The following is a 20,549-nucleotide window of genomic DNA, read 5'->3' on the forward strand; positions in this document are numbered from 1 at the left end:
CAAGTGTCCCTAGTGCTGATTGGGGTCTGTGGGTTCAAGAGAAAACGTATTATTTTTCCTCTAAGGCCCCCTCACATTGTAGCCTACTTGAAAGCCTGCCCTATGACAAGCATTGTTCTCATTTTAGATAGCAAATGATTTTTTATGATCAATTTTAGAGTGCTTCCTTCGGAACCTGGTAAGATTGAGCTGAAGCATTTAGTGCAATTTACTGAAGCTTTTACAGATATCAACTTGAGACAGCAAGAATACCATTATCTTCAGGGCTCCAACCCTGGATGACTGATATATTTGATGTGTGTGACTCCCGAGGTGATAGCTTAAATTTTTATGTTATTATTTGAAGAAAAACAAAAAAAATCAAGGAGGAAATTAAATTAATGTGACTCTTTTCTATAATCTATGAAATTCTAATGCTAATTTCCTGTATTTCAGATTAAGTAGGGTAAATAGTATTAACGTTATCACTTGGGTATCTCAGATCAGACTGGAGGTTGTTTTTTTTTTTTTTTTTTAACTTAGAAGAGGATAAGGGAGAGCTTTGGTGCTTGACTCTCTAAATCTCACGCTAGGCTTGCCTTATCAGAAATTGCATGTTATAGCAAATTAGAGAGCAAAAGATAGAAAAGATGGATAGTTTCTCTTGATAACAAGTTAAATAGTTTGGACTTAGAGTAAAGATAAAATTACATTGCTTATACTTCTATTTGAAAAAAGAAAGAGGAATAAGGAGAGTGTTTTTAAATCTTTCAGTAGTTATACAGATGTCAGAGACATACTGTGAACATATGAATATCATGTGTGTGGCTTGTATGAATGGTAATAATCAGCAGTGAGTTGAATATTGTATTCTTATTAACATCATTTTCAGAAAAAATGTACAATTGTGACTTTCATATAGATATTGAAATGAATACATGTTAAACGGTAAAAAAATTTTTTTGCTCATATGATAGGAAGGGAACAGACAGATGTTATGATCAATTCAAAGTAAAGTCAAAATAGTTTATAAAACAGAAGAAAGGAATGCTGAGATAAATTCCAAGTAGAGACAAAATTGATTTTTCCCTGAGTTGAGGTGGAGAGCAAGGCTAGGGGAGCAGATAGGAAATTAAGTCAAATGGCTACCAAGTATGAGACAATTTTTACATTGATATGTTTTATTTTCATTTTTATTCCGTTCATGGACTTTTATTTCTTTTTTTGGCCTCGTAACATGCAGAATCTTAGTTCCCTGCCCATTCCATGACCAGAGTTCAAACCCAAGCCCCCTGCAGTGGAAATGTAGAGTCTTAACCACAGGACTACCAGGGAAGTCCCCAGACATGAGAGCATTTCTATATCAGTTACCTACAAAGAGTTCAGAGAAGGCAATGGCACCCCACTCCAATACTCTTGCCTGGAAAATCCCATGGACAGAGGAGCCTGGTGGGCTGCAGTCCATGGGGTCGCTGAGAGTTAGACATGACTGAGCGACTTCACTTTCACTTTTCACTTTCATGCACTGGAGAAGGAAATGGCAACCCACTCCAGTGTTCTTGCCTGGAGAATCCCAGGGACGGGGGAGCCTGGTGGGCTGCCGTCTATGGGGTCGCACAGAGTCAGACACGACTGAAGCGACTTAGCGGCACAAAGAGTTACAAAGAGTTGAAGAATAGCTCAAAGACAGGGAAAGGGCTAAAAATCTGGTAACTCAGAATGGTGTGAAGTAGAAAAATGAGTAGTTTTCCATTGGAACACAAATATTTTTCCTACATCCCTTTGGAAAGCTGGCATATTTCTGTAGCTTGGGTTGGCTCATCAGTGACCCAGTTGTACAAGCTACTTCTTGTCTATGCCAGTTACCTCTCTACCTACTACTGTCATTATGAACCCTTTTTCCTAGGCACCCTGTCCTTGCCTCCTGCTTAAGGACCCTGACGGAATGTTTTTCAATCTTGTTGCTTTTCTCAGCCCCAACTCCGATTTAAAGAGTCCAAGGTAAAAAGAAATTGTTCCAGACAGTTAACTGTAACCACTTGCATGAAAAGCACCTGGGAGTGCTTGTTAAAAATTAAAATTCCTGGAAACTTCCACACTTGCTGAGTCAAAATCTGGTTTGGGGGGAGTAGGAATAAGTTTTTTTTTTTTTGACAATGAGTTCAACACTCACTGGATTAAGTAAAGAAATATATAATATCTGAAGCCATATTCATCTAAACTAAATGATATTGTAGAAGATATGAGTGTATAAAATAACCTCTGACCTGAAAGTTAGTGGAAGTTTGCTAAAAGGAACAAGGTTAATGGTAGCATTAGGAGTTGCAATAGTAATAACCTTTCCTCTGTTCTCTGTCATGTCAGACTTTTGGCAACCCTGTGGACTGTAGCATGCCAGGCTCCTCTATCCATGGAATTTTCCAGGCAAGAACACTGGAGTAGGTTGCCATTTCCTTCAGGGAATCTTCCCAATCCAGGGAATGAACCTGCATCTCCTGTGTGTCTCCTGCATTGGCAGGCGGATTCTTTACCACTGAGCCACCAGGGAAGCAAACCTGTTCCAAGAAGAAAAGAGGAGAAAAGACAGAGTTGACTGATTCCTAGAAAAGCCAAGTCAGTCTTTTGTAAGAGGTGCTATTTTAAATAGAACTTAATGGAGGAAAAGGAATTTGCTACGTGGAAGTGAGGAGAGTTTGAATCAAAGAATATAATATTAAAAAGTGTGAAAATGTGGAGGGAGGCTCAAGAGGGAGGAGATATATGTATATGTACAGCTGATTCACATTGTTGTACAGCAGAAACTAACACAACATTGTAAAGCTATTATACTCCAATAATTTTTTAATAATAATAAATATATTGTTTAAAAAGAACTCTAAACCATTAATCACAATTTTATAAAAAGCACGAGAATGTGAAATAGATCATGGATGAACTACTCATAAAATTCAGATGCTAAAATCCTATTATGTAACTGCATATACTGCTTCATCAGCCCAAGGTACAAACACAGTCATATTATTTTTATTTTCCTAATTCCTCTTTCATAATTGCCTAATTAGCTTTCTAAACAAAATTTGCTAATTATATTTTCCTAATTTTCCTAGTTATACTTATGAATTCCTATCTACCCTTATTGAGTAGAAGTGCATCATCTCTCCCTGGGCCCCACCCTGCCCCATGATATTCTATTCACTCCTGTTTTTCTTTAACCCGAGGGGAAGGAATTATAGTCATTTATTTCTGCTTTCAAACACAGGCAGTACACACTTGGGGTCTGAGGTCACAGCTCCTAACAGATGCTCATGTGATTAGCCACCATTTCCCAAATGAAAAGTATTGGGTTGGCCCAAAAGTTCATTTGGGTTTCCCTTAAGCTATTAAAAAAAAAAAAAAAACAAATGAAATTTTTGCCCAACCAAGTACTAGACGGATTCAGCTTTCCTCACCAACACTTTAGCGGTTGGTGAGTCTCAGGTGAGCCTGATGTCACCTGGCCTTCTCTCAAGATTGACTCCACTGGGCTTCTAGTGTCCTTTCTTGAGAAACAGAGCTTTGCATAAGAATGGGAGTAGTAACTTCTGTTTAGACACACAAATAGGTATCATTAAGAGAAACAATTTAAAAAATCCCTTCAAGAAAATTGGAGACACCAAGGGAGCATTTCATATAAAGATGAGCGCAATAAAGAACAGAAACAGTATGAAACTAACAGCAGTCCATGGGGTCACAAAGAGTCAGACATGACTGAGCAACGGAACTGTACCAAACTGAACAGAAACAGAAGATATTAAGAAGTGGCAAAGATACACAGAAGAATTGTACAAAAATGGTCTTAATAACCCGGCTAACCATGATGATGTGATCACTCACCTAGAGCCATACATTCTGTAGTGTGAAGTCGAGTGGGCCTTAGGAAGCATTACAATGAGCAAAGCTAATGGAGGTGATGGAATTCCAGCTGAGCTATTTCAAATCCTAAAAGATGATGCTGTGAAAGTGCTGCACTCAATATGCCAGCACATTTGTAAAACTCAGCAGTGGCCACAGGACTGGAAAATGTCAGTTTTCATTCCAATCTCAAAGAAGGGCAATGCCAAAGAATGTTCAAACTACTGCACAATTGCACTCATTTCACATGCTTGCAAGGTAATGCTCAAAATCCTTCAAGGTAGGCTTCAAGAGTAAGTGAACTGAGAACTTCCAGATGTTCAAGCTGGATTTAGAAAAGGCAGAGGAACCAGAGATCAAATTGCCAACATCTTGTTGGATCATCAAAAAAGCAAGAGAATTCCAGAAAAACATCTACTTCTGCTTTGCTGACTACACTAAAGCCTTTGACTGTGTGGATCACAACAAACTGTGGAAAATTCTGAAAGAGATGGGTATACCAGACCACCTTACCTGCCTCCTGAGAAACCTGTATGCAAATCAAGAAGCAACAGTTAGAACTGGACATGGAACAACAGACTGGTTCAAAATTGGGAAAGGAGTACATCAAGGGTGTATATTGTCACCTGGCTTATTTAACTTACATGCAGAGTACATCATGAAAGATGCCAGGCTGGATGAAGCTCAAGCTGGAATCAAGATTGCCAGGAGAAATTTCAGTAACCTCAGATATACAGATGACACCACCCTTATGGCAGAAAGCGAAGAGGAACTAAAGAGCCTCTTGATGAAAGTGAAAGAGGAGACTGAAAAGCTGACTTAAACTCAACATGCAAAAAACTAAGATCACGACATCTGGTCCCATCACTTCATGGCAAATAGATGGGGAAAAAATGGAAACAGTGACAGACAATTTTTTTTTTAGTTCCAAAATCACTGTGGACAGTGACTGCAGCCATGTAATTAAAAGATGCTTGCTCCTTGGAAGAAAAGCTATGACAAACCTAGACAGCATTTTAAAAAGCAGAGACATCACTTTGCTGACAAAGGTCCGTATATTTAAAGCTATGGTTTTTCCAGTAGTCATGTATGCATGTGAGAGTTGAATCAGAAAGAAGGCTGAGCGCCGAAGAATTGTTCCTTTCAAACTGTAGTGGCGGAGAAGACTCTTGAGAGCCCCTTGGACAGCAAGGAGATCCAACCAATCAATCCTAAAGGAAATCAACCCTGAATATTCATTAGAAGGACTGATGCTGAAGCTAAAGCTTTAATACTTTGCTCACCTGATGTGAAGAGCTGACTCTTTGGAAAAGACCCTGATGCTGAGAAAGATTGAGGGCAGGATGAGAAGTGGGTGACAGATGATGGTTGGATGACATCATCAACCCAATGGACATGAGTTTGAGCAAACTTGGGGAGATAGTGAAGGACAGGGAGACCTGGCATGCTGCAGTCCATGGAGTCGCAAGGAGTCTGACATGACTGAGCAACTGAACAACAACAACTTCACAGAACAGACCTCTACTCAAGTTGACTTTCTCTCCTGATTGTTTTGAGAAGCAGCTGGCAACCGTTTAATCTGTCTGTCTCTCTCTCCTACACACACACAGTGATGCAGGTAAATTATAAAAATAAAAAATGTATTTTCTACCTTATCAGGCTTCCTTGTAATCTGTGCTTTGAGAGGCTTCCTACTATCACATTGATAAAAAGCACAGTGATCTGTCATCAGTGCTATAACCTGTACTTTGTCCTTTTAAGAAACTATGCAGAGGGACTTCCCTGGTGGTCCAGTGGTTAAGACTCTGAGCTTTCAATGCAGGGGGCTGGGGTTCGATTCCTGGTTGGGGAACGAAGATCCCACATGCCAAGTGGTGTGGCCAAAAAACAAGTAAGAAAGGAAGGAAGAAATGATGTGGAAATAATCCTCTCTTTGCAGTGATGGTCCCTTATATGGTCCTGAAGTATCATAAAATTCTCAATCTTTCTCAGTTCTCTTGGAACTCTCTCCAATCCCAGTTTGGCAAATACAAAAAGAGTGATTTCTTTAGACTGCAAGTGTGCCCATGTCAATCTCCTACCTGAAACCTTTCCCCAACGTAGAATTGCCCTTAAATGGAATTCCCACATCTTCAACATGGCCTTCATGGGAGATCAGGGCTGCCACTGCTCTGGCCTCATGATTTTCCCCCAAATCCTCACCACAACTCTACCCACTACATGTAGTTTAGCTTCAACGACTCTGGAGTTACTGACTTCCTCCAAAGTTCCCTGACATTCTGTCACTCAGGTTCTTTCCTCTCTACCTGGAGTGCATTTCTATTTTTCCCTCCACTTTCTTTTATTCTTTGCATGAATTGCACTCTCTAACCCACAGTAAGCCCAACCCAGGTCTGAGTAGAGGTCCTCCGGGTGCCCCCATAGCACTTGGGATACCCCCAGTACTGGAGCTCAAGGCATGATAAGTAGTCAAAGAAGAGGTGAGCAAAGATGATTGAAAAAGCCAATCATTTCTTACATGGGTGCAGGAGCCATTTACTAGGTGTGGCGGCACAAAGCCAATAGTTGAGAAAAAGGAGGAATTAGATAATAGCAAATCAGTTGATCTGGAAAGGTAGGAGGGTGACAAGAGAGAAAAATTCAGTTCCCAACGAGGGATTCAATTGACTTCTCTGCTAAAGAATGTCAGGCTGAGTTGCTAGTGACATGATCATTATTTATGATCCCCCAAATTTAGTAAAACTGTAATGGAAAATGAGATAATTTCTAGAGATTTCTATTTATGAGTTTCAGTCATTAACTCCTACCTAAAAGCTAAATCTTGTTCCCTTAAAACACAGATTGTGTAAATTATTGACATGTAAATTTTTGAACTCCGTAATATATGCTGATTCTCTTGGCATATGATATTAATCATCACACTATATAATATTTTGAGATTTACTGTTGAATTTATGACTACCTTGACACTGTAACAGGTAGTTGAGTTACATAAAAGCCAGTGCTCTTAGAAAAATGTAAAAGCAAAGAATACTGGATTTAAAAATTGTTCTGAACCATTGGGTTGACATTTCCCATAGAAATCTGTAGTTTCCAATCAGTAAGATTGACATTCAATTATCCATTGTGTAAGGTAAATTATTCTCTCAGGGAGGGGGTTGCATATTAAAATATTAACAAAATATTTATGTATCAAAATTAATAATAAAGGAGATTATTTAAAGCTCCATTTGCCTCATAAAATTTGCAGACATTTTCTGAACTTATCTGGTCACTAATAATGATTATTGCATATAGAATCAAAGTCTCTAAAGAATCACTTACTTGGAGGACATTCAGATGTAAAGAAAGATAAGATAAAAGGTAAGGCTGTATCATGCTATCTTAAAAATATTAGAGGAGCAAGAATTCAGTTATGAACTAGTCTTAAGCATGGAGAAGGCAATGGCACCCCACTCCAGTACTCTTGCCTGGAAAATCCCATGGATGGAGGAGCCTGGTAGGCTGTAGTCCATGGGGTCGCTAAGAGTTGGACACGACTGAGCGACTTCACTTTCACTTTTCACTTCCATGCATTGGAGAAGGAAATGGCAACCCACTCCAGTGTTCTTGCCTGGAGAATCCCAGGGACGGGGGAGCCTGGTGGGCTCCGTCTATGGGGTCACACTGAGTCGGACACGACTGAAGCGACTTAGCAGCAGCAGCAGCAGTCTTATGCAATGGACATAAGATAATATGAATTTTATCCAATAAAAATTTTCTTGTAGAACTTGGAGAATAAAGTTTACATACAGGTTGACCCGTACCAGGACTTACAAAGAGTGCATCTGTAAGTGAATTATGGTTTTCTCTAGGTTTATATGGTAGAATCACTGATACGCCCAGTTTCAGGCAATGTTCACTATTAACTCATAGCTTAGCTTTTAGACTTTAGGAACCTCCTTCTCTTCACCTTAAAGTCACAGATTTGTCAAAGTCCTCTAGAATATTCTCAGGAATTTAAGAAATGAATAAATTTGCCTTACTTAAGGTATCCATAAGAGTTCCTCTGCTCCAGTCCATTCTGGAGTAGGTCCCTATAGGTCTCTTTGCCATCCCACATTTTCTAGCTCTACTTGGAGGCAGCAAGATCTTAAAACTATAATAGTACTGGAATATTTCAGTTCTCTAATGCTGCCTGAGGCTTGAGGAAATCAGGTGTTTGCAAAATCACGTTACTTGTCCAGAAATATGCCTTAGCTTCTGTTGACATTAAATTCACTCCCACTTTTCAGTCAGGGACTTCCACTTACCTTATTAAGTAATCAATCTGTATTCATCATTACAGTGGCCTCTCTTGAGTAGTACACTGGAAGAAACTCATCTCCACAGTAGTATTATTGATTTTATGTTTTATAAACAGCCCAAATATTTATTCTCAGGTGTTGTCCATTTGTATTTTAATAATGTGTTTTTTTATCTGAATGTGTGCTGGTTTCCTTAATTAAAATACTATTCCTCACATAGTACAAATATTTTAGTAACATTTGTAAGGAATCCTGTATTTTGCAGTTCCATTTCTTTCCCATTGAAACATTTGGTTATCTTTCTTTCCCACATTCAGAACTGAGAAACATCTTCTAACTGCTTTATAAAATCTCATATTATCAACATTATGTACTTGTCTGATATTGCAGTAGTAAAAAACCTACCTGCCGATGCAGACCCAGGTTCGATCCCTGGGTCGGGAAGATCCCCTGGAGAAGGGCATGGCAACCCACTCCAGTATTCTTGCCTGGAGAATCCTATGGACAGAGGTGCCTGGTGGGCTACAGTCAGTAGGGTGGCAAAGAGTCGGACATGACTGAAGCAAGTGAGCATGTGCTTTGAGAAGTGCACATCACCTCTGAAGTACCCTTCCCAATAATTCATAACTTCAATCTATTCATATGGAAACATCAGGCAAACTTAAATGAAAGTAAAGTTCTGTAGAATAACTAACCAGTGTTCTTCATAATCTGATAAGTAATTCACATTCCATTAAGCAAGCTGCCAAAAGCACACATTCTGTTAACTTGACAGAAAATATGTGAAAAATATTGATTTAGAGAGATGTTTCATTAAATCAATGAAGTGATTTAAGTTTTACGTGCCAGTTTGCCTAAAATAAGAGTGTATCAACAGTTTTACAACACGTTTCTATCGCTTCTCTCCACAGGTGATTCAGCTAATCTCACCTGCAGAGCTTTCTTTGGGTACAGTGGAGATGTCAGTCCTTTAATTTACTGGATGAAAGGAGAGAAGTTTATTGAAGATCTGGATGAAAATCGAGTTTGGGAAAGTGACATTAGGTAAAGTAATTTGTCTCTTTTAACTTGTACAGTCAAGATTCACATTTGCTGTGTTAGTGAATAGAAAGTGAGCTAAAAAAGAAGGGGGTTGAGGGTGTTTTACTATCATACTAAAAATGTTACAACATTTAATGGCAAGGAGGAAAAATATCCTTGAGGGAGTGACTATGAAATTGTAAAACCTGAGTGCCATTTGCAAAGAATTTAAGAGAAATAAAAAGGAATTTTCCACTAAGGAATAAACTGAATGTGAGATTACCAAAATAGCATCAAATATGGAAAATGTGATATTGTACTTTTGGTTGATAAGAGCTCTTTTTTTTTAATTGTTGAGAGGAAATGTTGGGTGGCCAAAAAGTTTGTTTGGCTTTTTCTATACCATTTTCTGGAAAAACACAAAGGAACTTTTTGGCCAACCCACTGTTAACAGGTTTTTAGGATTCAACATCATGTTTTTAGGTTTCAAACATAGTCTCTGTCACTTCCTTTTATATGTTGCTACATATTTGAGGCATCATGTAGACTATAAAACACTTGATAGGAATGGTAATACAAAAATGCTTTTATTACCTTTTTAAGGCTGACTTTAAGGTCTAAATATTAATATAGTGGAATAATAGCAAATAATCATAAAAATACACTTATTTTGAAGGCATAATGCTTATGCCTCTTCTTTTTTGAAAAATAATTAACATATTTGTTTGCTTACTTTTAAATATGGAGGTATTCAGTTATGACTAAAAGTACACTTATATACAGGTACTCATTTTTATTCATAATGTAAATAAGCAAATATATTAATTAATAAATTATAAGTGAATCGAAATGCAGATCATTTGTAAACATTCTCCAATCTAAAGATCACCTCTTTGGGGTATATTTGAGCATTTTAACCAAATTCTTCTTCTTAAATGTGAAGACTTTTAAAACTTTAGGAAAGGTATAAGAGAAAAAGGTTTTCAATAGAAAATAAAAACCTATAAAACTGTCACAGAGGGTTATTTCTACTGGAATTTTCTTCCTGGCAACAAATACCCAGGAATATAACATTGCAGTCAGGTTCTGAAATGCCCAGATGAGCAATTCTTCAATACATACTAAAATGTTCCTCTGCCATTTTTCATGTTTAAAACTTCACTATTATCTTATACTCATACACTCTGAAATGCTAAGGCTATAGGACAATAAACCTCCTAACTTTCCCCCTCTCTACTTTTGTGAGTGCTCAGGGAATGTTCTAGAAAGGTATTTTTTTCTTTAATTCTTCATGAGGAAGTATTGTGCAAGCATGAGTTACCAAAGGGGTGGGAGAGTAAAGGTGGAAACTTGGTGAGCATGGCAAGGGAGCCCTACTTTGAAGTTTTCCATTTGTTCTAAAAAGATTGTTAAAATCCTTGACAGTGAGGTTAGTGAGCATCTACTGTGAATTTTAAATGTCAGAATTAAATGCTTCATCAGAACATTTAGTCTATAGTTTTGTAATTTCATATTTCTTTAAAAATAGGAATTGATTTGTACCTTTTAAAACAATGCCAGGCTAGAGGTTTCAACTGAAATGTCAAAATAGCTCAGAAATTCTCTATCCTTCCTTTCTTTAAAATTAACCTGATAGATAATTAGTCCTCCAGCCTAAGACATTAGAATTTCTTATCCCACCCTTACATCATATTTCTTCTTAAAGGGAAAGCAATTTGTAAACTTTTCTTCAAGGTCTCTCTCACCTCTTTATTATGACAGTGTGATTGTCCTGCTAAGAGAGATAATTAACTGCACTTCATTAGCATCCACAAAGACAAGCTTCCTTATTAGAAGTGAAAAAGAAAAGGGCATGCTATAATTTAATTAAGATAGCATCAATCCATGACCAAATTTGAAGCACAGATGCTGTAGGTTTTTTCATATCAGATTCACCTAAAATTTTTTCTTTCATGTGTGTGTATGTTTGTGTGGGGGTTTTTTGTTTCATTTTGCTTTATATTTTAGAATCCTCAAGGAGCATCTTGGGGAACAGGAAGTTTCCATCTCATTAATTGTGGACTCTGTAGAAGAAGGTGACTTGGGAAATTACTCCTGTTATGTTGAAAATGGAAATGGACGACGGCATGCCAGTATTCTCCTTCACAAACGGGGTGAGTGTAACCTTCTAAGTTTGAGTAGTTGACTTAACCTTTAATGAAAGTGAAATAATTGGAAGGTGAAAAAAAATTGTGTTTTTTTACATAAATTTATTCCAAATAAAACAATTAACGTTAGCAGTAAAGCCATCAAAGCAGATAACACAGTGGATGGGTGACTAGCCCAGGCACTGGAGTCAAATTTAGATATTCAGATTCCTTTTTCTTCCCCTCCCTCAAGCTGTGCCATTAGGTATGCAGGTTCTTAGTTCCCCAACCAGGGATCAAACCTGTGCCCCCTACAATCAAAGTGGGGAGTCTTAACCACTTGATCACCAGGGAAGTCCCCCTTTCTCTGTTTTAGTACCAGCTATATAATCTTGGGAATGATGTCTAACTTCCTTAAGCTTCAGTTCCCTGATAATATGGAATGGGAAAAATAATAATATCAACTCTTAGTGGATTTTACAGACGAAAGAAAACACTAAGTGTGAAGAGCTTGGGACAGAGCCTATGCACAGGAAGTATTTAGTTAAATGCTATTAATAATATTAGAAGTAAGCAAACCAATTAAAAATAACCAAGAGAGTTTTAAGTCAAAGATTATGCTCTTAATTGAAAGGTTGTTCCTTGAGTGTACAAATTACATCCAATGGATTCCCCATTTTACTTCATTTTTATTTTTTTCTGCCTTAGATAACTTTTACATGTGTAATATCCTCCCATGATTAATAATAATTCACTAGTGAATTATTTTTCAATTATTATTCATCATTAGCAATTTAAGTAAGGTATGTTTTGGTTGAGTATAACATCGGCTACAATAAATCTGATTCCACAGCAACCCCAATACCTTACACACAGGGTTAAAATATATATATATATATATATATATATATGAATTGTTTGAAATTATAGACGATTGTAAAATTTGAGCCATGCCTTTTTGTTGGTGAAATTTTTTCATGTACGTTACAAGAGAAAAAAATGTTTTTCTACATTATGCTAAGTGAAAACATTCTCTTACTCAGCAAATTTACAGTGATTTTAATTTCAAAGCACATGTTTCATCCTAAACTCTTTGAGGTTGAAGAGAAAGAAAATGCCAAAGACTTTATTGGAAAATAGATTCCCTTTGAATAATGTTACTGAAAGCTATTAAAATAGACACCTCTGTTGTCAAGGTGACTGTAATATTCAAATAGTTTACTTTGGGGGAGATGTTAATGGAGGGAAAAGATAAGCAGCAGCTAGTAAGCAGTCTGATTGTTTGTCAGTCAATGAAGGGACTTAGAGTAGAAATATTACACATATAAAAGGACAGAAATATTTCCAGGGTTGGAAGTAGCCTAGATGTATAATTGAACTATTCCACAACATCTTCCCTACTGATCTGTCAGCTTATACTGCATCACGTTCCTCCTCCAGGAAGCCAGTTTTATCTTTGGAAAAATGTAACAATTAGAAAACATTCCTATTTCACTGTCTATCTACCCCATGACCCCGTTTTTAATCTCTCTTCCCCAAAATAGCCCTTCAAAAGTTTGATGACAGTCCCCATAATCCTTCTGGGCCTTCACTTCCACAGATTCAGCTTTAGTTCCTTTTATTCATTCTTCTTTTATGTGGATAAAATACTTTCACCATTCTGATCACTCTTTTGAATTGAAGAGTCTAATTACAGAGTCTGAATTATTCTTCAAGAAGGAAGGTAATAGAGAAAAGATAGAGGGCTCATCTAAAAATCTGTTGGCTTTAATGATGTTTATTTCTTTTTAAGATAAAGTAGGAGTGACAGTTAAGTAGAGATCATAGGAAGAAGGAAGGAAGCTGGATCATTTCCAAGGAGGATACAACTATTAAAGCTCTTATCTAGCAGACAGGCACACAAGGGTCAGGAAGGGTCAAACACCGCCAGGCTATTTTTAGCATGTGTGGCCTAAGGTTAAGTTGCCCATAGCTAAGAAAGCTTCCAGTACTACAAACATAAATGACTGAGGAATCAAGTAAATCGTTTGAAAAAACTTTTCCAATACTGCCTGATTTCCTAAACATGAAGAAGAAAGTGGTGGGCAGTGTTAGGGCACTCTTCAATACTTACATCTTCCACAGTGTTTCTCAAATATGTATTTATGCCACCAGCATTTTATCTTCAGTAAAATAAAAGCTAAAGCCAGAAAGTGTCCTTCAAGGTCATATACTCCAAAAGCCCGTCTTAAAGTTAGTATTCACCTTCCTTTTAAGGGAGCTACAGCAAATGAGTCATCAATTCACAATGGTAGTCAGACGTCTCCTGCCCTGGAGAGGCTTATCAGCATGTGGAATGATCTATCCCAACCATCTGTGGGAAAAAACAACGGACTCTGGTTAACAGATGCCATAACTACAAGTTCCCCAGCGCTGAAAGGTTCAGAAGCTCAAGGAAGGCACAGCACATGGGAGCTGATAGTTTTGATCACAGGGTCCCTGCTAGAGTCAAATTGCTGTCATTCTAGCAATTGTGTAATGACCAAGATGACTGACTGTATTGCTCAGAAGCCTAAAGCTCAGAGAAGAGCTGGAAGCTGTTACTGTGAATCATATTCTTCTGCTGTTGACTTGTAAATCCCTTAACTATCTTACAGGCCTTCAAAGTCTTTCTTCTTAAAACTTGCATAGAGAGATATGTTAAAGCATTTGATGAATACAGATCTCATTAGTCAGTAATTATCCATTCTTCTGACAAGTAAACTTGCCAGGACGTACCTTTGCCAAAATAACTTAAGTTTTTTTCCCCCTCCACTGTTACCTTTAGTTCAGTATTGTTAACATAATAAAAATGATGTCAGAACCCTCCAGTGGGTGTTGTGGATTCTTTGAGATATCACCTCCTGTTATCAGCTGAGTTGTCCTTAATGCCAAGACAATACTACAATAAATAGTATAGCTAGGATTGAGCTAGGCTAGATTCTGGGCCAGCCTTTTCTCTTTAAAAAAATCTAATTTCCACAAAAACTGGCTGAAATTGTACTAGGAAATTTGACTTTTGCTTGAGAATATTCAGGGTTGTTGATTCCCTACAGCCAGGGAAGGTACTGGGACAGTTAGGGTCATGTCACATGCTCTACAGAGAACTAGGTCATAGAATAAAACAATGGCCAGTGGGCCACATTAGTGTATGACTGCCTTGCGCCCTATTCCTCACTCTAGTCCCTGGCCTGAGAAGCTTGAGAGTTAGATCCTTGTCCCAAAAAGAACCAAAGCAAAGAGTAGATACATTTGCTACTGTGTTATCTCTTGTCTCCACTGTTGCCTGTTGAATTCCCTATCTAAGTCTCTGAACCTTTTACCCAGATGCCTTTGCTTAGGTTCCTAATCACTGCTCCCCAATTTGACCATGCATCCAACACTGACTTTCAGCTTCCCTCCAAAACCCCAATCTTTTATTTGCCCATCATTTGTATGTTTTACATGTCTCTAGCACAAGCAATTCTCCAGACAGATACCCAGCATCATTGTGCTCTGACTTTGGCCTAGCCACTCTTGCACTCACCAGGCCATCCTAAGTTTCTTTTTCATTCTCTGAGTTCCTTGTCCACACTCTAATTCTGGATGACTTCACAGTGTGAACGTATTTACTCTCTGGAGCAAAGCAGTTTAATATTTAAGGGTGTGGACTCTGCAGTAAGGCTGTCTGTGCAAAACCCACTCTCTGCATACTAGCTATGCTATCTTGGACAAATCCCATACTCTCTGTGAGCCTCAAATTTCTCTTGTGTAAAATGGGGAATAATAATAGTACTTTCCATATACAGCAGCTATGAGAAATAAACTTAGTATGTATCAATATGTATCACAGTGTCTGACATATTTATTACCATGTTAGCAGCTATTACATGATTTTTCTACTCCAACTATGTGATAATCTGGATAATTTAGGATGCAGCAATAACATGTCTCATTAAAAATTCCCTCACATCTAATTTATCTTTCATTAAAATGGTCAGCTTTAGCACTGGCAATTTTGCTCTGTTGATTCTATATTTTTCCTTATAATAGATTTACTTTAGTTTGAATGTGCTGTCCTACAGGAGATCTTCATTAATTTATTCATGCATTTAATGGCAATTGTTAAAAACCTACTATGTGCCTGGCACTCATAAAATTAAACGATCAGGAAATCAGAACCAATATAATTTGAAATGCCATCATCTGCTTTTTAAACTACTTTGATATTAAGCATTTCTAATGTAGAATTGTGCTTCTAGGGGACGTTTGGCTTTGAAACTGTCACATAAAGGGAATGTTCATTAACAGTCCTGTTGTGAATTGTTTAGATATCTTGATTACAATAATATGGCAATTCATTCATCATGAAGTAGTTTGGAAACTGGCAAAGTATCTGTCTCAGAGACTAGCACTAGTTAATAATGATAAACATCTAGTTTTCCTCTATTCCTCCTCAAACCCATTTTAACTCTTGGATGCGAAATCTCCCTCCCTTTCCCTTGCTCCGTCCCTCCGAAGAGTGTGTGTGTTAAATCACTTCAGTCCTATCCCACTCTTTGTGACCCTATGGACTGTAGCCCACCAGGCTCTTCTGTCCTTGGGATTTCCCAGGCAAGAATACTGGAGTGGGTTGTCATTTCCTCCTCCAGGGGATCTTCCTGACTCAGGGATCAAACCCACATTTTCTGCATTGGCAGGCAGTGTCTTTACCACTGAGCCACCTAGGAAGCTCAAATTTTAGCTCCTTACTACAGGAAATACTTGTTTTTAGAAGGTATGTGTATGTTAGTCGCTCAGTCAGTCGTGGCCAAATCTTTGCGACCCCATGGACTGTACCGCCAGGCTCCTCTGTCAATGGAATTCTCCAGATAAGAATATTGGAGTGGGTAGCCATTCCCTTCTCCAGGGGATCTTCCTGACTCAAGGATCGAACCCAGGTCTCCTGCATTGTAGGCAGATTCTTTACCATCTCAGCTACCAGGGAAGCCCCCCAAAGAGTGAAATCCATGGGAATTAGACTTGCTCTCTAACTCCCTAGTCCTTGGAATATCTTCAGTAACATAATTAACATGCACATCATTTAGGATGCATTGTTTTAAGGCCAGATGAATTTAGACCCAGTGGACTCCTTATCCCTTCTTATAATGGATCACTTTTGTAATATGTGCCACCATCCTTGTTAGTATTTACCTCGTGCATTTATTTGCTGCAAGATACAGGGAGACAATAGAACTGTGTCAAGCTCTTTTGGGGCTCATCCTTTAACATCTTTGACCACTGATTTCAAAATATTGAAAAGCCAAACTTTGCCCAGACATCAAAACCTCCTACTTCTCTATACAGCTGCATCTTCCTAAAAAGACCATTAAAAACCGAGTTGTTGTTCAGTCACTAATTTGTATCTAATTCTTTGTGACCCCATGGACTGCAGCACACCAGGCTTCCCAGTCCTTCACTAGGCATACACAAAAGAGTCATTTTTTTGAGTTGTTGCTGTTTGGAAGGAAAAATAATTTTCCCTCTACCCTTCTTAATTGCTTCCCTGGTGGCTCAGAGGTTAAAGCGTCTGCCTGCAATGTGGGAGACCTTGGTTCAATCCCTGGGTCGGGAAGATCCCCTGGAGAAGGAAATGGCAACCCACTCCAATATTCTTGCCTGGAGAATCCCATGGACGGAGGAGCCTGGTGGGCTACAGTCCACGGGGTCACAAAGAGTGGATTCTTGACTATATAAGATAGATTAATGGGAGAAAAGCAAACATAAATTTACAAACATATCTTCCTCCTAAATACATGTGGAATAGCCAGGAAAACTGAGTAACCCCCTGAAATGGCCCAAGCAAGCACCTTCAATACCATCTCCAGGAAAGACAAAAGAAGAGTTGCGGAGCATGGGAGGCCAGTTATGGGAGGTGACCAAGAAAAGCACAGTAATGATGGGGATGGTTGTTATGCAGATTTAAGCCTCTGCCTTCTCCATTGATGAGTTTCTGGAGATTGAAAGTTATCCTCTTCCTGGTACAGGAAGGGAAACACCCTTACAAGGGAAGATTTCTTTTATAACTGTAAAGATCTCTTACAAAGAGTAACTTCTACTGGAGTTTTAGAGCTTCTCCTGTGTCTGCTGTTTCTTAAAAATGATCAGCCTTAAATTATCTTTATACCAAAGAGACATATTTTGAGAGGTCATATGTTATCCCTCTTCTTTGCTTATGCAATACCAAAACATTAAAGAACTTTGGTTATGTCACTGCAGCATCTCCAAATGAGAGCCATCAGGTTTAACAGATTCTCTTTGGATAAGATCTGGCAGTCAAAGTTTTATTCTATCCTGTAACATTTTTCTTGCTTCTTTGCTCCTCAATTATATAAGACATATAAGCTGACCCCAGTTCTTTTTTTTTCTTCTTCTTGATAATTAACACCAAAGCAAAGAAACAAGCAAAAACTACATCAGAGTCTATTATGAATGCCAGGAGCCCAAATTGTCTAGTATTAGTGACTTTTGTCCTGATGAATTTCTTGATATGGACATCCCAACGAGGTTATCTGACAGCCACCAAAATTACAGGCATGAAAACTAAACTTCTGAGCTATTTCCTCAAATATAAAATGTATGATTTAAGTAAAGTTAACCCCAAGTTATTTTTGCCTCAGCTGTGAAATATCTTTTCAAAGATCTGTCGATCCCCGTTTTTCCTGATCAGCTACAGCATGGATATTTGTTATATACTATAGTTTTGCCTTTCAGTCATTTTGGTTATTCAGTTTTCCTAAATGTGAATTGGAATATCCAAGCAGCATCTTTGTTAGGAAAGAAAGGACCACTCTTAGCTGATGATTAGCATATTTCTCAAGTAATGAATAAAAAGGGAATGATCCTGGATAAAACCAGTCCTTCCATTTTTATTATTCCTGTTGAATTAATCATGTGGTTCAAAGCTCTTAGTATTTAATTTATATATGGACGCAGTCATTGGAGGGCTTCCCTAGTGACTCAGATGGTAAAGAATATGCCTGCAACACAGGAAACCCAGGTTCGATCCCTAGATTGGGAAGATTCCCAGGAGAAGGGAATGACTACCCACTCCAGTATTCTTGCCTGGAGAATTCCCATGGACAGAAGAGCCTCCAGGCTACAGTCCATGGGGTCAGAAAGAGTTGGACATGACTGAGCAACTAACACTTGACTTCCCTTCATAGTCATTGGAAGTCTTTATTTTGTTTGTTTTCCTAACTATACATTAAATTCTGAATAAAGATCTTTAACTGTACTTCTCTCTTGTATCTTTAACTTGTACATCATCACAGAAATGTGATGAATGGAATGGTTACCTTTCAGTAAGGAATCTCCAGATTGAACTTTTAAATGTTCTCTCGAGGTGAGGAAGCCCAGCAAAAGACTTGCCATCATGCTTGCCTGTAATACCTATAGTTTTGGGTGAATTGCTCTCTTTTTGAGGCCCCCAAAATATCCTAAAGTTTCTGCACCTGCAAGAAATGACCTTCTTTACTCACATGGTAAGGCTGATGGGAACACTGTAAGCAAGGTGCCAGGCTGTTTTTCCAAGGGCTTTGTCAGCTCCACAAAGTCAACCTTAGTTCCTTAAAGCTGTCTGGTCATATCTGAGTCTATACTTGTATATCTCAAGTAGGACATTCCAGTCAAAACTGTGGTAATATAACAAGTTTCCAGTTGCATCCTCTTCTAAGGAGAAGAAATTCTTATTTAACTCATATAAATATAACTATAATGGGCTTCCCTGGTTCTTAGGTGGTAAAGAATACGCCTGTCAATGCAGGAGACATGGATTCAGTCCCTGGGTTGGGAAGATCCCCTGGAGAAGGGAATGGAAACCCACTCCAGTATTCTGCCTGGAAAATCCCATGGACAGAGGAGCCTGTTGGGCTACAGTACATGGCATTGCAAAGAGTCAGACATGACTTAGCAACTAAACAAGAACAAAATATAACTATAATGCCCTGAAAATAAGAGTATTCACCATGAGTTTCTGAATTCTGGAGGGATCAGGCAGGGAGAAAAATATAAATGTTTCACTTCTGCTTATAATGATATAATTTACTGAATTACTGTAAGTCATGGTATAAGATCAAAGGTTTTCTTATATCTGGAAAACAAAGATTAAAAAGGCAGTAATATTTCAGACAAAAGAGTCATAAAATTATAATCATATTCATCAGTTTGTGTCCCATGTGATTAACTCTTGTTGATCTTGTCTTCTGTTAGCAGTTTTGTAAAGCCATTAGTTTTTCCATTAGAGTTCTATTTTTTCTTACCCAGTTCAGTGGTATCATCTGAAAATTATCAGAAACCTATGTTTGTCAAAAAGTCTTAAGGAACTTCTTTACCAACTGAGCTAAAGAAGATCCTTAGAAAGGATCATTGCCCAGTCATTGATGTGACTGGTGATATAAGTACAGTCCAATGCTGTAAAGAACAATATTGCATAGGAAGCTGGAATGTTAGGTTCATGAATCAGGGTAAATTGGAAGTGGTCAAACAAGAGATGGCAAGAGTGAACATCGACATTTTAGGAATCAGCGAAGTAAAATGGACTGGAATGGGCGAATTTAACTCAGATAACCGTTATATCTACTACTGTGGACAAGAATCCCTTAGAAGAATGAAGTAGCCCTCATAGTCCAAAAAGAGTCCAAAATGCAGTTCTTTGGTGCAATCTCAAAAATGACAGAATGATCTCTGTTCGTTTCCAAAGAAAACCATTCAATATCACAGTAATCCAAGTCTATGCTCCATACTGAAGAAGCTGAAGTTTTTTGAACGGTTCTATGAAGACCTACAAGACCTTCTAGAACTAACACCCAAAAAAGATGTCCTTTTCGTCATAGGAAACTGGGATGAGCAAGTAGAAAGTCAAGAGATACCTGGAGTAACAGGCAACTTTGGCCTTGGGGTACAAAATGAAGCAGGGCAAAGGCTAACAGAGTTTTACCAAGAGAACGCATTGGTCATAGTAAACACCCTCTTCCAACAACACAAGAGAAGACTCTGCATATGGACATGACCAGATGCTCAATACAAAATCAGATTGATTATATTCTTTGCAGCCAGAGATGGAGAAGCTCTATACAGTCAGCAAAAACAAGACAGGGAGCTGACTGTGGCTCAGATCATGAACTCCTTATTGCCAAATTCAGACATAAATTGAAGAAAGTAGGGAAAACCACTAGACCATTCAGGTATGACCTAAATCAAATCCCTTACT

At 38.2% G+C, this 20,549-nt stretch overlaps 1 protein-coding gene across 1 annotated transcript in view; it reads left to right on the plus strand.

Moving 5' to 3' along the window:
* Nucleotides 1-20,549, plus strand: part of LOC129641131 (interleukin-1 receptor accessory protein-like 1) — a 323,348-nt gene that overhangs the window by 258,822 nt on the left and 43,977 nt on the right. The window contains exons 3-4 of the mRNA XM_055565921.1: nt 9,068-9,200; nt 11,184-11,329. Of these exons, the coding sequence (XP_055421896.1) occupies nt 9,068-9,200; nt 11,184-11,329 (279 nt within the window). The remainder of the gene's footprint in view (nt 1-9,067; nt 9,201-11,183; nt 11,330-20,549) is intronic.

The sequence above is a fragment of the Bubalus kerabau genome, unplaced genomic scaffold (genome assembly GCF_029407905.1).
Source record: "Bubalus kerabau isolate K-KA32 ecotype Philippines breed swamp buffalo unplaced genomic scaffold, PCC_UOA_SB_1v2 scaffold_76, whole genome shotgun sequence".
NCBI classification, from domain to species: domain Eukaryota; kingdom Metazoa; phylum Chordata; class Mammalia; order Artiodactyla; family Bovidae; genus Bubalus; species Bubalus kerabau.